This window comes from Hoplias malabaricus, chromosome 6 (genome assembly GCF_029633855.1).
Source record: "Hoplias malabaricus isolate fHopMal1 chromosome 6, fHopMal1.hap1, whole genome shotgun sequence".
In the NCBI taxonomy this organism is placed as follows: Eukaryota; Metazoa; Chordata; class Actinopteri; order Characiformes; family Erythrinidae; genus Hoplias; species Hoplias malabaricus.
The window spans coordinates 28,003,225-28,020,689 of NC_089805.1; the positions used below are offsets into that span (position 1 = coordinate 28,003,225).

Genomic DNA, 17,465 nt, shown 5'->3' on the forward strand with positions numbered 1-17,465 from the left:
CTGAGGTGTTATTTAATTAGGTCTCCATTTTAGCACTTGACAGTGTGCCTGATGCAAAAGCTTATGTATTCACTAGATGAGAGCATCTTGTCACTCAGCCCTTCTTTTTCTACCTTCCCCAATTAGCTTGAGATATAAACATCCAAATATCAAAACACTTCATTGGCAAAGCCGCAACAACATCTCCAGCATAGCCAGAGCCTATTTTCAGATGTATTAATTGGTAGGGGAGGTGCGGTGCAGTGGTTCATGCTTTTGCACACTTCATATGATTCATTTTCTTTTCTTCACTGAGTCATTGCTATTTTTCTCTCCCGATCTCCCTCAGTAATATACCGCTTTGAAAACACCCCTGGACCTGCCCTTCAGCAGGGCAGCCCTCACTCACTGGACACAACTCAGGGTCTGGGTCTGTCCATCTGTGGCAGGATTTTAAGTGGGAGTCAGGGCAGCTTCAGCAGCGTGCAGACAGGCCTGATTGCCCCTTGTCTGGCGTGTCAGAGGGCTGTGGAGAGGAGGAGTGATCACTGTCTGCCATCAGTCCTGCTCCGCATGCGACTCACAGCAGCCCCCCGTAGAGTGATTCTTCACATTAAATTGGCCTAAAGTTACTACTCTTTGAGATAAGGCTTCTAATTGGTATTCTTAATGAATGGGACCCTTTTGTTTGTCGGTCCAGGAACGAATCACAATTAGTCATTGATCTAAACAGGAGCAGACTTCTTAGAGCTTTTCTGGAGATTGAATTTTAATGGACGTCACAAAGTGAGAGGATTGTTTTGGGCAGTTGCCCATGGTTATTTAGACCTTCTCTAGCACACCAGTCTGGAGATCACACACTTTTTGTGATTTTCTTTTCCAGAACACTTAGGTTCATAATTCCACATCTGTAAATTAAACATTTGCCTTTTGCGTGCATATTTGAAATCTGCAACAGCCAGTCCAGTGTGAAAATCCTGACATGTTTTGCTGGACTTCATCCATTGGCACTGGGATGAATTTTTGCCTGGTGCAAATGTATTCTCTTCATGTGCTGATGAGGTATCATAACTTGTCAAACACCATACACTTAGGTTCAAAGTGCTGGCTGCCTCTTTGATTTACAGTCAGCTCATCAAACAGATGGTAATGCACTAGTTTTGCCCACTCCGACTGTCAGTGTGTGGGCTATACTCTTCCAGACTGACTGACAGATAAAAAGCAGGCTAGTTCTCCCAGGAGCCCCTTTAGAGGTAATTGAGTTAAGAGTCAACATCAGCCCCATATTTGGGCTGCGAGGTAGCCAGTATCAGGAGCCTGCTTGCACCTTATCTACTGCTGTGAATGATGGCAGAGGGCTCCTGATTAGACAGGGTCTGCTCCTAATGTTGCTTTTTGTGATTTGGAGGCAGGGAACGGTATATGTGAAACATCCTGATAAACGTGACTCATGATAAATGGTGGAAATCTCAGCCGACACATTTGGCAGCGTCCGTGAGGGAATTTTTAGAAGCTCTGTGTTAAATTGGTCGTGTAGTCTAACCCAGGCCTTCTCCGAATTCCCACTGTAGTGCCTTGCCACAGCCGTTTGTGACGCCCGTCCATCAGCATTCGCATTTAGCCTCCTGTTTAATGGGAAGTAAAGTGAAACGCTGGGGGAAAAGGAGCTAATGAAAAAGGAATGGAAGGGGGAGGGGCCAAAGTCATCAGAGCGGGCCAGGATACAGCCCCTCTCCATCCAGACAGAGCTCAGCCTGTCTCCTGTCGGAACATTTCATCTTTGATAATAATCCCAACAAATTGAATTTCTGTGCCCAGCTCTGCTTATGCATTCCTGCGGTGGGCTTTCTCTACGATGGCCCATCGGAGAAGCAGCATGCAGATGAAAGCATCACTGACTCTTTGACTGCACCTCCCAAGCAAATGGAAAGTTAAGGCTCCACTGAGAACATGTGGTTAAGCAGCAGAGCTGTGGAAGCCCCTCCCTCAGCCTCTCTGGCTAATGACATAAGCGTCCAGACCAGGTGAGTCATAAGAGAAGACGATCATAGGCATCTAGTCTCTAAACTACGATTGATCTGACTCAACTCATTAACTAATTAACAAATCCATCATGGTTTGGTCAGCTGTGTACAATAAAAATAAACACAAGAATATGTTGATCTCTAGGACTGCGGCTAGAGGCATCTTCCCCTGACTCTGGTAGACATCATGGAATATACACTCAGAACAATATTACTCATGCTCATGTGAAATGTGGCTGTGATTTATCTTTACTATTCAGTTTTGAATATTAAGAAAGGTTCAGGAAGACGCTATCTTGGTCAGCGGTATGCTCTCACAAACATTTCATTTCCTTGTGAGTTGATGCAGCACTTTTTTTTCCTGAATTCCATTCACCCACCCCACCCCCGCCCCTTCCTTTTTATATGCACTTGATTTAATCAGATCTGAATGAGAATTTTCAGGGGGGCTTGTTGGCATTCAAAATAGCACCCATTCCTACTGCATATCAAAGGCAAAGTGTCTCAAGTGCAGTGTGCTATCATTGTGTATTCCTCCCTCTCCGTTTCAGTCAGTACACCAAAGGCACTTATCTTTAGACAATAGGGGGCTTTGTGGTACTTTTTCAACAGGCCTGATGGAATCATCTGCACGCGGAGTGGTCATCAGAATAAATATGTTCATTTCCTGCAGTAGATTGACAAGTGCAGCTACAAGGCTACACTTGGCCAGCAACAGGTGATGATCCTGAGCGTCCCTGAAAATTACACAGAGCACTGTACGTATTATGTATTTTGACACTTAGGCTAGTTTTTATGAAATTTGCGAACAAGTAGAAATGGATGCAGTGTGTTTAAAAACAGCACTACTGCGACAGCTGTTAATAACTTGGGGTTCTTTCTTTATTTACGGTCTGAATAAACTGTTTAAGAAGGAAAAGAATGTAAACGCAAGCAGCTGATAAAATAAATTAATAGCCTTTATGGCGTAAGGTGCTGACCTCCACTCAGCAACCTGTCACTATGCACTTTATGGAGGTACTCTACACTGATTGTTTTATTTACAGTCCTTCTATAAAGGTCTAAATCTGTTTCTCTTCAAGGTGAATATAGATGTTATAGGAGACATACTGACAGTGCGCTTATTTTAAAGTACCGTATCATGATAACGGTAATGATTTTGTCACATTGGCCGCTTCTAGATGATTATGAGAAGCATTGTTCTGAACGTACGCTAGTAAGAGAGAAAGAGTGACTAATATTAACTGAAAAAATGCATTGTTCCTCTCATCTCGGCAGCATCAAAGAACAATAAGAATCACAAGGCGAGAAAACTTGAATCAAGCTGTCAGGGAAGGGCTGCTAGCGAAGAGAGGAAATGTGCTTGATGAAAAATGCATCGATACTGACGGCAGTAGCTCACTACATTAAAACAAGGTGTTCTTTGCCCCTGGTTGTGCTGATTCCATTTGGATGTGCTGCTCCGGTTGCTGTTTCTGTGTTTACAGGCCACTGAAAACCTCCCAACATTTGTAAGGTTTTATGCTGGTGGTGAAGGATGTGATGTGAGGGTTGATTACAGAGTGCAACCTTTAGCTTTAGATTTAAAGGACTTTCATAAGCAGAAGTGTTTTGACTCGAGTTGCATTCAGGCAAGTATTGGATTGTTAAACTCTTGACTTTTTGTGCTTTGCTAAGAAGGGAACCGAAAGAGAAAGCTGGGAAAATCAGGATGGTTGCTTGAGTCAGCAGTAAGAACAATGAGATGGATCTCCATGGGGCAGCTGTGTGCTAGGGTTGGTGTAAGGTTTAGTGGAGATGCCACAGGCATACGCTTAACCCTCACTCTGCTCTTTCTATTCAGTGGGTTTGAGGCTTCAGGAGGGTGAGGAGCTCTTTGACAAATGTCTTCAGAAAGAGAGAGAGAGAGAGAGAGAGAGAGAGAGAGAGAATGTAGAGGGAGGGAAACAACCTGTGGTTGATGGGAAAGAGGATGAGAGATGAGAGTGAGAGAGAGAATGGGGAGTGACTGAATGACTCAGAGGAGGCACAGTGGGGAATGAATATTGTGAAGAATATTTATGATAAACAGGTTTTGTTTCTGTGTCTTATGCAGAGTTCTGCATGTCCAACAGCGTGTGCTTGTCCTAATTACTAAGATTATGGATCTCACATCAGCAGTCCCTTTTTGCAGACAAGAAAAACAACAATTTCCATCATATATTTTCCATCACGAAAACTGATAACACTTTATCTTGATCATGCAGTGTAAGTGCTTTACAGTAGCCTCGTTAATGCCATTAACTCACATTCACGTAAAAGTCTGTTCAGTGCTATTAAACCAACCCTAAACAGTCATTTAAACCAAGACTTGCACCTTTAATACCAGGTCAAAAAGCTGTGTATCCTCCTGTTTGTGTACTCTAATCCTTAAGTAAGAAAAAAAATAAGTCATTTAGCAGTTGCTGCATTATATGGATATGTACCATGTGAACAGCTTCTAACTAACTTTCTACATTCATTATCTGTAACCGCTTATCCAGTTCAGGGTCGCGGTGGGTCCAGAGCCTACCTGAAATCATTGGGCGTAAGGCGGGAATACACCCTGGAGTGGGCGCCAGTCCTTCACAGGCCAACACACACACACACACTTTTGAGTCGCCAATCCACCTACCAACGTGCGTTTTTGGACTGTGGGAGGAAACCAGAGCACCCGGAGGAAACCCACACAGACACGGGGAAAACACACCAACTCCTCACCCGGGGCGGGACTTGAACCCACAACATTCCAGGTCCCTGGAGCTGTGTGACTGCGACACTACCTGCTGCGCCACTGTGCCGCCCCTCTAACTTTTTTGAACAAGTAAAAATGATAAACATTAGTATATCCACATTTCAACATAGGAAGGTAGATCATGTACAAAGTAGTAGCAGTCTTCTTCTGGGTGTTAATATATAGAACTAAATACTGGAGTTTTACATATGTCACCAAAATTTCCCACCTCTGCATTTAATACATTTTGCACTGTCACACTGATTAAACAAATCAGTCATAAGCTCTAAGGAATCAGAATCCAATTCGGAAAGTGTGCGCTTAGCTCAGAAACTATTACAGTTCATCCAGCAATGAAAGCTCCATCAAAATAGCAAACACAGTAGCACAGAGAAAACTCCAGTTGCACATGCTGATACATTTTACCCTGGCCACATTTCAACACCTGGAATGGATTTTAAAGAGATAAAAAGAGGCTTTAACAACTGGATCTCGGCAGTTGCAGTACACTCTAGGCAGCTTGGTTTGTAAATCTCAAATATGGATGGAATTAAATTCTGTATAATAACACTTTAGCCATCATATAATAATTAACTTTGATCCAAGTGCAAGCTTTTTTCAAAAGGAGGACAACATCCCCTTCCATCTACAAGGCTTCAAACTCCAAAATATTCAGCCTGATCCTAATATTAATTTTAAATCCCTAAGCTGTTATAATAAGCTGAGTAAGAAAATAGTGTGCCCATACACTAGTAGTCAAGAAGCCTTTATTGTCATTGTGTAGTAGGATATACAATGAAATTTCAGTGCACCCACAAAGCGTTTTAATAAAAATCTAAATAATGTAATAATAGTCAATTAAATAAAACAAAAAAAAAGTTATCAAGAATTGTAGTACTGCACAAACACACATGATTAACATGTTTTATAAATGTCACTCAGCGAGCACATATGGCCTGAGTTCTTTCATTGGCCTTAGAAATAGTCTTCCGTTGGGGAGTGCTGAGATGATGTAATGTATTGTAGTTCAGTACTATCCTTTAGTATTGTACTTATATTTTGACGTTTGGACCGACTGACAGAAAACTTGTGGTTCAATGGCCATGAAATGGAAGTACTTCCTCTATAATGAACTTGGCCAGAGCACAAGGAGAAAAATGTCTCTCATCTCCACAGGTGTGGGAAGTAATAAGATCAGATGGTGATCTCTTAAATGTTGCAGAAACAGATTTTCAGCTCCAAAAGTAGCAGCGTTGCTGGGCTTTGTTCTGGACCTGAGGGGACCTACCAGTTTGTGGGGAAAGCATTTTATCTAGTGATAGAAAACCATCCTCGGGCGTTGCTTATGGACTTATGGCCTCTAATTCCTGATGGCGCAATAAAAACAGACCCAATTCTTATTTCTCCATCATTTGTATGCAGTGAGAAGGAAGTAGTGTACAGACCAAATTGATTTGTCTACGATTTGAGGGCGGCACTGCAGAGATGCTTATTTTTCCCCCTTTATCTTTTCAATTGAAGTCTGTTACACTGTGCCCCACTGTCCCAGCACTAAGAGGTCTCTTTTAAAAGTCAAAGCTTTGTGTCTCTTGTGAAGAGAGGGGAAAGAAATCCTTGGCCAGGGTATTGAAGGTTGCTGTTGGTTGTCTGTAGCTCAGTAAAGTGCAGTCCTCACCGCATTCATGCCTTTGAACTGGTTTCTTTTCTGATGACATCTTTTTCCTGATTGAACCTCTGAACTCAAGTGAAACACACGCCAGGAAGTGTCAGGTCCCTTTGGACAGATGCTTTCTGATTATGCACAGATTACACAGTGTGTAGACACAGCAGGTCCCCACAACCCCCCTATTCACAGTTTGCTGGTGGTCAGTGCAAATCGGAAAAGCCAGTAAACTGATGATCCGGAATATTGGCTTCAGTCGGGAGGGTCTTGGAACACTAAGATGGGGACAGATGCTTCTTTGGCTTTCTAATCACGCCCTTCTCTTTCATCTCTCCCCGCAGGTGACGTGGCCCCTTACTTCAAAACGGAGCCAGGGTCTCCGGAAACCCACCTGGAGGGGAATAAGCTGGTCATGACCTGTCTGGCAGAGGGCAGCTGGCCTCTAGAGTTCAAATGGATGTTCAACAGCACAGACATCACGGCCTTCTCCTCAGAGTACAAGTGAGAGCCTGCCTACATCTCGGTCTCCACCGCAGGAGAGGTCTCACCCAGACAACTGCCTTAAGGGGGGGAAGAAGCAGGTCACATTTAACATGGGGAACTAATTTATTGCCTTTCAACTCCATGCAGCCTTCTTACACTGTGACTCGTGTTACACACATTCACTATAATCAAAAATGCATGCTACCGTGGGTGGCTGCTGCAGTTATTAGGCAGGGTGCCACTCACCACACCAATCTCTCGTTCATAATCTGTGTGATAGGTTGTAAAAAAGCCCACTTGTTTATATTCGCAATGTATCGGCTTCTTTATGCTCCCATTTCAGAAATACACTTGACAAACTGTCAGAAATCTTCACGTGTTTCGGCCAGTTATTTTTAATGTCCTTTGATTGTGGAAAAAAAAAGAAAGCTCAGGAAATGAAAATGAAAATTTAATTAACTTTTCCTGCACTGATTACTTGAGTTTATGCAATTGCATGTTTAATCATTCATACAGTTTTCAATTCAACTTCGTGCTCTCCATTGTAGTTCCATTTCTGGGGAATAGTGCAGTCTCAGCTGTGCTCTTTAAAGTCAGCTTGTGAACTGCACTAGCTGTAAGCACTTTCTTAGACATACAGATTGGGAAAACTGATGAAGTATCGGGTCAGCGTGCTCCCTTTGTCTTAATGTAATAGCCCTGTTGCTGGAGACGGGTTTTTGGTGTTGGATGGCCCACTTGGGTGTTTGTGTACTGGGGAGTGCAGTGCAGTGCATTTGATTCATGGTTAGCGTGCATTTACATTGCTTCACTTCTTTTTTACTTCCTTGCACTGCACATTCGTATGGGAAAAGGCAGATTTGTCTGTCTGTAGAATTCACCCGTCTAATTGGTATTGCTTTTCCAATTATCTTCCATCATCGGCACTGGAGCAGCACTTTCTAAGCCACACTGGGGTTCCTATTGACTCTCCCTGGAGAAAGAGAGAGTCCCTCAGAGACAAACCCACAGTGGTGTTTTGGAAGGCATGAGCAGACTCGGGCGAGGAGGGAGTCGCGGCGCATTAGACACACTTGGAAATACCGGCACGTTTTAATGCATTGTTTCCATGGGCGCTAATATCAGGGGAAGTGGCCATTTGGCACGGGGACGATATTCGTCATCACAGGCGAGAGCTGGGTGGGAGTCTAATGGCATTTTAATGATTTGCTTGCTCTAATGCGCAGGTTGGCAAAAAGGCCTGGCCTCGGCTGCAAGGGTAAACCTTTTAACCTGGTCCTTCTAAGTGAGAATGCCTTTAGAATTGAAATCTCCTGCAAGTGTCTAAATGTGTCGACAAAATATCAAATTGCCATAGCACTGTGCTTACGTGAAAAGAAAGTCATGTGGTGATAGGCATGATGAAATTGAGCTGCAAAAGTTATGTGGTTCTCTCATTTTGCTTCTTCTCTCTCTCTCTCTCTCTCTCTCTCTCTCTCTCTCTCTCTCTCACACAGGTATATTATTCCATCCCTGCAACGCTCAGACATGGGTACCTACCAGTGTGTAGTAAGGAATAGGATGGGTGCTCTGCTGCAAAGACGAGCAGAAATACAAGTGGCATGTGAGTATATGAGAACAAACAGTGGAATGGATTTCATCTGTAATGCCATGAAGTTCTTGATAATTGACTGGCGACCTGAACCAAGTGTGTTAACGCAAGGAAAGCACAGAGTGCTGTGCTTGGGGTCCTACATATTGACATACGCTGAGATTGAGTACAAGAGACTGACTGCAATTTATATGGTCATGCCATATTGTTTCATGCCTCAGAACCATTGACATTAGAAAAGCTTATTCTTTTATGCATTTTTATCAACCAGGCATGTCCTTTCTCTACCATTATCTCAGCAAGGCTCAGCAAGAATCTCCATCTCCCCTACTGCTTCCTGTTTGCATTCTCCATCTCAGAAATGAAGCATTTTAAACACTTTGAAATGATGTGCAAAATTCATTCCTTTTCCCCCAGAATTATGTCAGAGAATTGAAGGCACAAAGCTGCTTAGTTTTTGTCTTTTTTTTTTCTTTCATTCTGCACTGTGCTGCAATCTTGTAGTTCAGTGTGCCATGAATACACTCCTTTGTTCGAATGAACACCTTGGCGGTTGATGCTGATGTGCCAGTATGTAAAGAAAAGCACGGGTGGTTCGCAAAAGCAGGAGCAGTATTCTTTTCTGAGTAAAGTCTTCCTCGTGTTTATCTACACAGATATGGGAGATTTTGTGGAGGCTGACCAGCGGAAATCGGTCACCCAGGGCCGAGCGGCCATCCTCAACTCAGCAGCGGTCAGCTGCTTTCCCCGGCCACAGGTGACTTGGTACAGAGACGGCTACAAGATCATTCCCAGCAGCAGAGTGTAAGTGGAATGGCGCCTTTCTTGCTCATGTGCTTCTGTGATGTTTCCCTAATTTCTCACACACACCTCAGAATATGAGTGAGCATGCATGTCTCTAAACTAGAGATGGAAAACTCTGCCTCACAGTGTTATTTTATTATATGTTATATTTATTATAGTGTTGTAATATCAAATATTTCCCCATGATATATTTAAATATAGGAGAAATATATATTTCATCACAAAATTATGAAACATTCCCACAAGACGTTTTTTACGTTTGCTTCGGACTCAAGTCGTTTTGTACATATTCCTTGCTGCGGAGGTCTGAGCACTGGGGTCTGAGCACTGAGCACATCAGCAGCTTTTGCTTTGAGATTTTTTTTATCTGATTTCTTTTCTCAGTAAATTTCTTGACAGGGACAAATCCTTTCAAACCTACAGCACAATACTGTCAACACACTTTATTAAAGAAATGATGTTCCACAGCACATTGTTGTGCTATCTATCAATAACAAAGTATATATAAAAATATTTGTCATATTTGATGCTTTGTTTTATATATTTTTAAAAGAAAAAAGGTAAGGTAGAAGAAAGCAATTTATTCTTGTGTTGCTAGTGACCTGACCTGTGTATTTAATGCTTCCGTTCATTGAAAAGTTTCTAAAGGGCACAGCTGCTTTTCTATTGCGTTACGTGAGGAACAACCTCTCAGTCTCCTTTACAAGATTTTGCCTCCTCCAGTAAAAAACAGTAGAAGAAACATTTGAAAGAAAAAAGAGCATGTCAGCCAGTGACACAAATAGAAGACCGGGGCTTTGCATGCGTGACTATGTGTGTTTGCACTTCTTCTTGTCAGAGAAGGAGAAGTGCAATTAATGCCTGTTCCCGGCCGTTCTTTAATCTAACTATGGTAGTTCTTCATTGCCTTTTTCTAATTAGCAGCCTGCCCAGGCAGAGCCAGGCATGCTTGATCCGCTCCTCCATTATCGCTCAAGTGTCTTTCTCATTCTGTCTCATTCCGGCAGCACCCCAAATCTCAGCCCAGTGCACTACCCAGCCATACCTAATGACTTACCCACTTCATTCCAGGCCTACAAAGGTGCCCCTGTTTGAAGAAAAAAAAAAACATTTGATTCCATCGGAGAGCCTAATTGAAAAGTGATTAGGATCGAGGTGGTAAATTTGGAAATGCACTGGGGCTGGTAATGATCTGCGATCGTTTCATTCCTCTGCACCAAGCTTTTTGCTTAAGTTTCACACTGATTAGAGAGTGGGCGAGAGAGAGAGAGAGAGAGAGAGAGAGAGAGAGAGAGAAGAGAGAAAGAGAGAGAGAGAGAGAGAGAGAGAGAGAGAGAGAGAGAGACAGAGAGGCATCCCCTCACCTCAGTCAGCTCAACTTTCCATCACAGAAAGCAGCCTTGAAGTTGGACGCAAACTCACCCTGGTGGGTATGTGTGTGTTATCCTGAGGTAGACTTGGAATGTCTTTAGTCCGATACAGTGCAGGAGGATGAGGAACAGAGATTCAGTAAGCTACAGCCCTGCCCTACAGATGTGCTTACAGTGTCCTGGCATCTTTCCAGCTTCATAATTGGACCAGAGCTCTCCTGCCAGTGCTTTGACACAATATTGCATCAGGACGAAAAGAAGACTATGTGCCCCAGCAAATGAATATGCCACTGCCAACCAACATTAGCAAGAACCAGCATGTGACACCGTGTTAAACGAAAAAAAAGGTAGCGCTAATGCTAATGTGCTCAGGTTTTTTTTTTTTTTTTTAATATCTGTGGGACCAGGCAGCAGTCCCAAAATACAACAGCTGTCTGGCCCCCCGGCAGGTCTTCGGGGGCGCAAACACAACCTGGACACACAACTCTCAAGTAATGGGCAGCAATGTAATATCAGGAATCATATCCCTGGCCAAGCCCGTTAGCATGTTTCTGGTTGTGATGTCATGTTCTTAATTGTTCTGTGGCTGCAACAGAAGCAGTGCAATCAGCTTATCCATTTAAACTGGCACTACTTGTAGCTGGGCAGAATCCCCAGGAAAGAGTTTTGGAAAATAGGGGTGTACTTCATAAGCAATTGACTCACATGGTGATTAAATTAACTGGCCTTGCAGGATCAAAGTTTATCTGTGTGGGAGGATTCTCAGCCCAGAATCAATATCCACACGGTGCTACATGCAGCAACGCAAATCTCTTTATGGGTCTCATAAGATATTTACGTCTTGGAATCGAATCCTGCCGCGCTGCAAAGGAGACAAATGTCCTCTACAGAATAGCAGGGCATGAGGAATTGATGCTGGGGTGCTCGTTTAGAAATGACCTCGTCTGGCAGTGTGATGCTTTGCCATTAAGTCCATTAAAGGCAAGTTTTGATAATGGTTTCTTTTCCCAGAGGCTTTTTAAAACAGAGGATTCTACTATGGCTTGTATTTGTGGACACTTCGGAGGACTACAATACATATGACATATTTAGTACAAAACAATGTTTATGGATTTGGTGCTTTGCTCAAATATTCATAGTTAATTATTAAAAGCAAGTAGACTCATTATCCCTTTATTAGCTTCACTTGTCTTCAGCTCACTGTGAGTAGCAGCATATAGCAGTGCTATTGATTTTAGTCCTGGTTGATGCTTTATCCAGGATAAGACATCCTTGACGTTTAAAATTGCATGCATCTAGCTTTTTTGAGTTTGTTTTCAGGGATATAGCGCATGTTGTTTTGTTGATACTGACAATGTTACAGAGCAATTCCATTCTTCTATTGATAGTTCAGATGGGCCCTTTCTAAGGTAGATCATCCAGCATTCTTTTCATTTTCATTTTTAAAATGCTGTGCCAATATGCAGTTCATTATTTCAACTAAAAGGGAATGGATGCCCATAGCAGTTTGTCTCATTAGCATTGAAAGTTCTTCTCTCTATCTATAACAGCCCTTTTTTTAAAGCCTTGGACAGGACTTGAGGGGAAGGAAGTGTTCATGAATTTTTTTGACTTTATTGCTAAAATGTACCCTGCATCCCCTTTTTCAGAATTATGCTGTCTGCTGGTAAGATAATATAGCTCATTGAGATGGAAGCTGTGGTCAGCAGACGCATCGATAAAACGTGCTCGAGGCAGCAGATCTCATTCTGATGCTACTCCCTCTGTTTTAATTCCAAGTGTCTGCCGCTCTGGTGATGCAGATATTTGTGTTCTGACTGTAGATGTACTGATTAAACCCTGGTAGTTGCTACTTCAGATGTCTCCTTCAGCGTATATCAATTGAGTAATTGAAGAGCTGCTAATGACACCATGAAGAATATTGGCACTGTAAACAAGCCAAATATCTCAATGAAATTTAAAGACAGAGGAAGGAAATGTCCTCTGATATTTTTGCTAACTCTCTTCTTCCGTTCATCAGTTTTGCCTGGGCCTTGGAAAGGAAAGTGGCCTTTTGGTTTGCTAATGTAGCGTGAAATAAGTGGTGGTGCGGATCGTCAGGGCTGGCCTGTATGGCTTCGACTGATTTCAATCAGCCCTTCATGCTGAGGAATCATTGTGCTGCAGTCCACATGAAGCACAGCTGTTTTTCAAAGCCCACTGTGGTGTGCTTACAGCCTCCTTCTGCTCTATTCTTTTTTCCTCCCCTCCTTTCAGTCGTGTGCATGTACGCAGAGAACTGTTAAAAGCCAAGAAAGGTCCAGAGGTGAAAGCCAGTGTATGTTGAGCTAGTGAAGTTCAAGGCTTTGAAAGTCACTCTTCTCATTCCACCTTGGTTTCCCCTTTAGCGTGCATGAAATTTTCATGATGGTCATAATTACCCCACTAGTGTGAAGTGCCTTTTTGTTCCCATTGCAGATCAAAGTAGCTGGTTGGGGAAAGAGATATTGGGTCTACCTCTCATTGCTTTGTCCTTGCATTCTCCTCTACCTTGCTGAATTTTTCATCATTCATTATTAGAGATCTTTGATGTCTTTGCCCATTATGGACAGTTCAGCCACCCAGTGCATCCAGTACAATGAAATGGCTTCTACATCCTCCACTTTTCAGGAACCACCAGAAAGGAATCTGAGGCAGCATCAGTCAAACACAGTAAGTGAGGTCCGTCCCAGGGAATGGATTACATTCCTGTTAAATGTGGCAGCTAATGTTGCCACGTTCATGTGTGGAGCCATAAACACCATGATTGACAATGATAGTGTGGCTCTCATGTGCCTGAGAGTGTTGCTAGTTTCCCCAAGTGAATCACAGTTTCTTTTTGTAAAGAGGCTTATCGGACCCTCCAGCCAGGAAGCCATGAACCAGGAACATATGGCCCCGTAGAGGGTTCCAGAGAGAAAGAGAGAGAGGGAAAGGGAGAGTAGACCCTAAATAAAGCGCAGTAAGAATAGAGCCATCCAGATGAGGAACTGCAGGATGTCAGTATTCTCTCCAACACTGCGGAGTAGGCAGCATAAAACACAGAAGCTGTCAGACAGCCATTTGGAGAGGAGCCATTTTTTGAATGCAATTCATCCTAAGTGAATCTTTTTTGCTAACAAGAACTGAATATTGAGTGCTTCTTAAAGTAAGAGATATACGAAAAGCCAGATTTTTTTTTTTTACCTCAAATGTAGTAAATCAGTCAAAACATGCCTGATCTCTGAACATTACTTCTTTAGTTTTGCATCAGGGAATTCAGGCTAATGTAGATAGATCACTAGTAAAGAAATTGAAAAAGAATTGACCAGTTAGCATCTTGCAAACCACATGCTTACATCATCACCCACTTTCTTCACATCAGGTGGAGTTTTTAATGAATCTCCAGTTCTAGTGGTGAGGGAGAGGTTGTAGCAACCAGAAAGTATGTTCATATTCCAGGACTGACTGTGCCTGTGTGGATGTGCCCTTGAGATGTGCTGCTCTGCTGATGACACTGTGTTTTCCAGACTGGGCGCAGTTAGACAGCAAAGTGGCTAATTTCCTTTATAATCAGAACAATAAAATCTGTATTATAGCTGTTACATGTTTTATAGAGAAAAGTTAAACATGTGAATGGCTGCGGGAATACTTGGTCATCCATCTGAAGTGGCAGTATTTGAAAACTCATTTAATATTCAGATGTGTTACTTTTCAATATGAAAACTGTACTATTCAGTGACGTGGATGGCACAGTGGTGCAGCAGGTAGCGTCGCACTCACACAGCTCCAGGGAGTTGGGGTTGGGGGTGCGAGTTCTGTTCTGGCTGACTGTCTGTGAGGGGTTTGGTGTGTGTTCCCTGTGTTCACATGGGTTTCCTTCCACGGTCCACAAACATGTGGTTAGGTGGATTGGTGACTCAAAAGTGTCCATAGGTGTGGACAATGAATATGTGAGCGTATGTGTTGCCCTGTGAAGGACTGGCACCCCCTCCAGTGATTCCGGTTAGGTTCCGGGCCCACCGCGACCCTGAACTGGATAAGCGTTTACAGCCAATTAATGAATTAATTAATTCAGTGAGGTTGTATTCTCATGTATTTTCTGACTGTTCAATGTGACAGTTTTGTTTGAGTATGTGATTAATTATGTGTTATACATTGCTACTGCAATATGTGAGGACCTTAACATGAGTGAATGGGAAAAGACAGAGTTAATGCATTTGGCTATATTTTAAGGCTTTTTCATTAACCAAACAACTACTCTAGCTGATATTAGCTTACAGAAACCATAGATGGACATCGCTCTGACAAATGAACATGTTGACATACTGTTTACAGAGAAGAAAATCACTCATATAAAAAAAGATGGTCTGCTTACACCTTTAACAGTCTATGGCAACCAAAGTCACTCACCTACATTTCTAACATAACTTTGCATTATGTTGTCATTGTACACAAATAAAATATAATTTTGCAAGAGATGTTTTGCTTTTTTTATTAGATGATCTGAATAGTTTTATGGAGAAGCACATCTCTTTTTAAACCAAGTATTCTCTACATATTTAAATTAAACAATGTTTCCTTGTTAAAATATTCATAAGTACTTATGATTTGAAAAAATTGACTGTGTTCATTTTGGATCTGTGGTGTTGCTAAGACCAGCATCTTCTGACATATGTACACAAGAAGGCAGGAAAACCATTAAAGTCAATTTATAGAAGGTATTTTATTGTTATTTACAATAATTGTATTCCATCACATAATAAACCCTGAAAAATAATTCACCTCAAACTGATGCTTTAGATCGTACGGCCCAGTCATGTTTCTGCTGGAGTAGAAATGCTGGGTACAGCAGCAAGAAGCGGAAGGATAGGTTAGAACATGTGCTGAAGATCAGGTTTTCCTTCGGTCGCTGTAGCCGTCCCTGTCGCTGGTGCTGCTTAAAATCCCTATTAACTCATCTGAAACGGCAGCTTCTCGTACTCACCCGACAGAAATGATTATATTTTAAGGTTTTGTTTTTTTTGCTTTGTGTTATATTATGCTGCTGACACAGTTATATTAACTAACATACGTTTCAGTAGATGTACTGTTTGTAGTTTTTTCCTTTCCTATATATATATATATATATATATATATATATATATATATATATATATATATATACAAGTAACTATTTCACATAATATTGTATCCTCTGCCTTTTTCTCTTAATTTCTCTTTTGAACTGACACCTCATTTTGAAACCGATGCAGCCTGACACAAAGAGGGTTTAGTGACAAATGACGTAGGCTTGATTTAATCCAATAGCGCCGATCTGTGTGGCCCAGTTGTAATGCACCTGCTTGCTAGAAGGGCTTCCTTTATGAAGTTAATTATTGAGAGGCATCATCAGTCAGCCGAGGGATCGGCAGGGTGAGCCTGCTTTCCCCTCAAGGCCTTGACTTACATCCGTCTTCGTCCAGACCTTCCCCCACACACCTCTCCCTCTTAAATAAATGAGTGTGTTGTCACTGCAGGAGTAAAAGAGCCCAGAGATTCCAGACAGGATTATAGTTAGCACAAAAGCGCCCGGGTCTCCCCTTCCTTCAAGGCATAGTCCCACCCTCAGCAATGAAAATACTCTCTGAGGCAGATTTAAAGTTGCATTTGATTAAAAGCTCTCATGGGTGCATTGTGCCTGAAAAGGAGCTGGAGTTGTGTTTTTTTTTTAATCGTCAGTGGCAGGAGCAGCGGGTTGCCATGGAGTGACAATCAACCATGAAAAGAGCTGAGAGAAACTGCATCATACCACCACACACACACCACACACACACACACACACACACACACACACACACACACACAAACCCATTCCTCAACACACGTGCATACATTAACCCAAAACTTGCTTTCACACTTCCACCAGCAAAATAATGCAGTAGGTTTTGAACCTTTTTCGTTTCAAGTCGTTGCATGGGATGACACTTCTGACGTTTTTCAGAAGAGAAACAGTGCATATGGCTGCATGGATGATGGAGAGAAATGTCTGGACTGGAGGCATACTGCAACTTCACTCCCAATAACCAGCAAAAACACAAGCTGGGAAAATGGAAGAAAGAGATATGAGAAAAAGTAATCAAAAGCGCGGATGAATGGTTCGTCCTGATCTCTCGTGCTCTGCTTCCTTCACACACACCACAGTGTTCTAAAGTCAAGCTGGCTGCCTGGCAGGAAAGTAGTTAGGTGGACTAAGATAAAGAAAAGTTTGGATTTTGTGCAGCCTGCTGGGTGTGGTGAAAAGAACTCATTTTTATTTTGTTTCAGCTTGCTGCTGTCTCAGTAATTTGTATTAACCAGAAAATGACCCTTAGCGATATTACTGAGATCCAATTACCAATGTACGATAAGACGGCCTAAACGACACAGAATCATGCACAGTATTTACTTAAGCTTAAATGTTAAATGTTCTGCATGTCCCATTCTTTCATTCAGTTAACGATTAATTAGTAATCTGCTCAGAGTTGCTTTTTCCATGTAGCTGTTTTCAGCTTTGTCAGAACACATTGAACCATTGAGAAACTGATATGATCATATATAGGCTCCTAGGCTGAATAATTGTCAACTTCTTGCTCTTTTGGAAACATTAAGAGTCAATGAGTGGATATGAATATTAAGGAAACAGAACAAAAATTCCAAATACAGAAGGAAAGTAGAAAAGAGGCCAGGCAAAAATAAGTCCAAAAATTATGCAGAGGAATACATTTAAAAATCTGTTTTGTTATTTAGAAATTGCTTAGTGAACTTCTAAGTAATCAGACAG

General features: G+C 42.1%; 1 protein-coding gene across 1 annotated transcript in view; it reads left to right on the forward strand.

Annotated features, from left to right (window-relative positions):
- sdk1a (sidekick cell adhesion molecule 1a) overlaps positions 1-17,465 on the forward strand; it is a 269,185-nt gene that overhangs the window by 101,671 nt on the left and 150,049 nt on the right. The window contains exons 3-5 of the mRNA XM_066674238.1: positions 6,760-6,919; positions 8,398-8,504; positions 9,149-9,296. Of these exons, the coding sequence (XP_066530335.1) occupies positions 6,760-6,919; positions 8,398-8,504; positions 9,149-9,296 (415 nt within the window). The remainder of the gene's footprint in view (positions 1-6,759; positions 6,920-8,397; positions 8,505-9,148; positions 9,297-17,465) is intronic.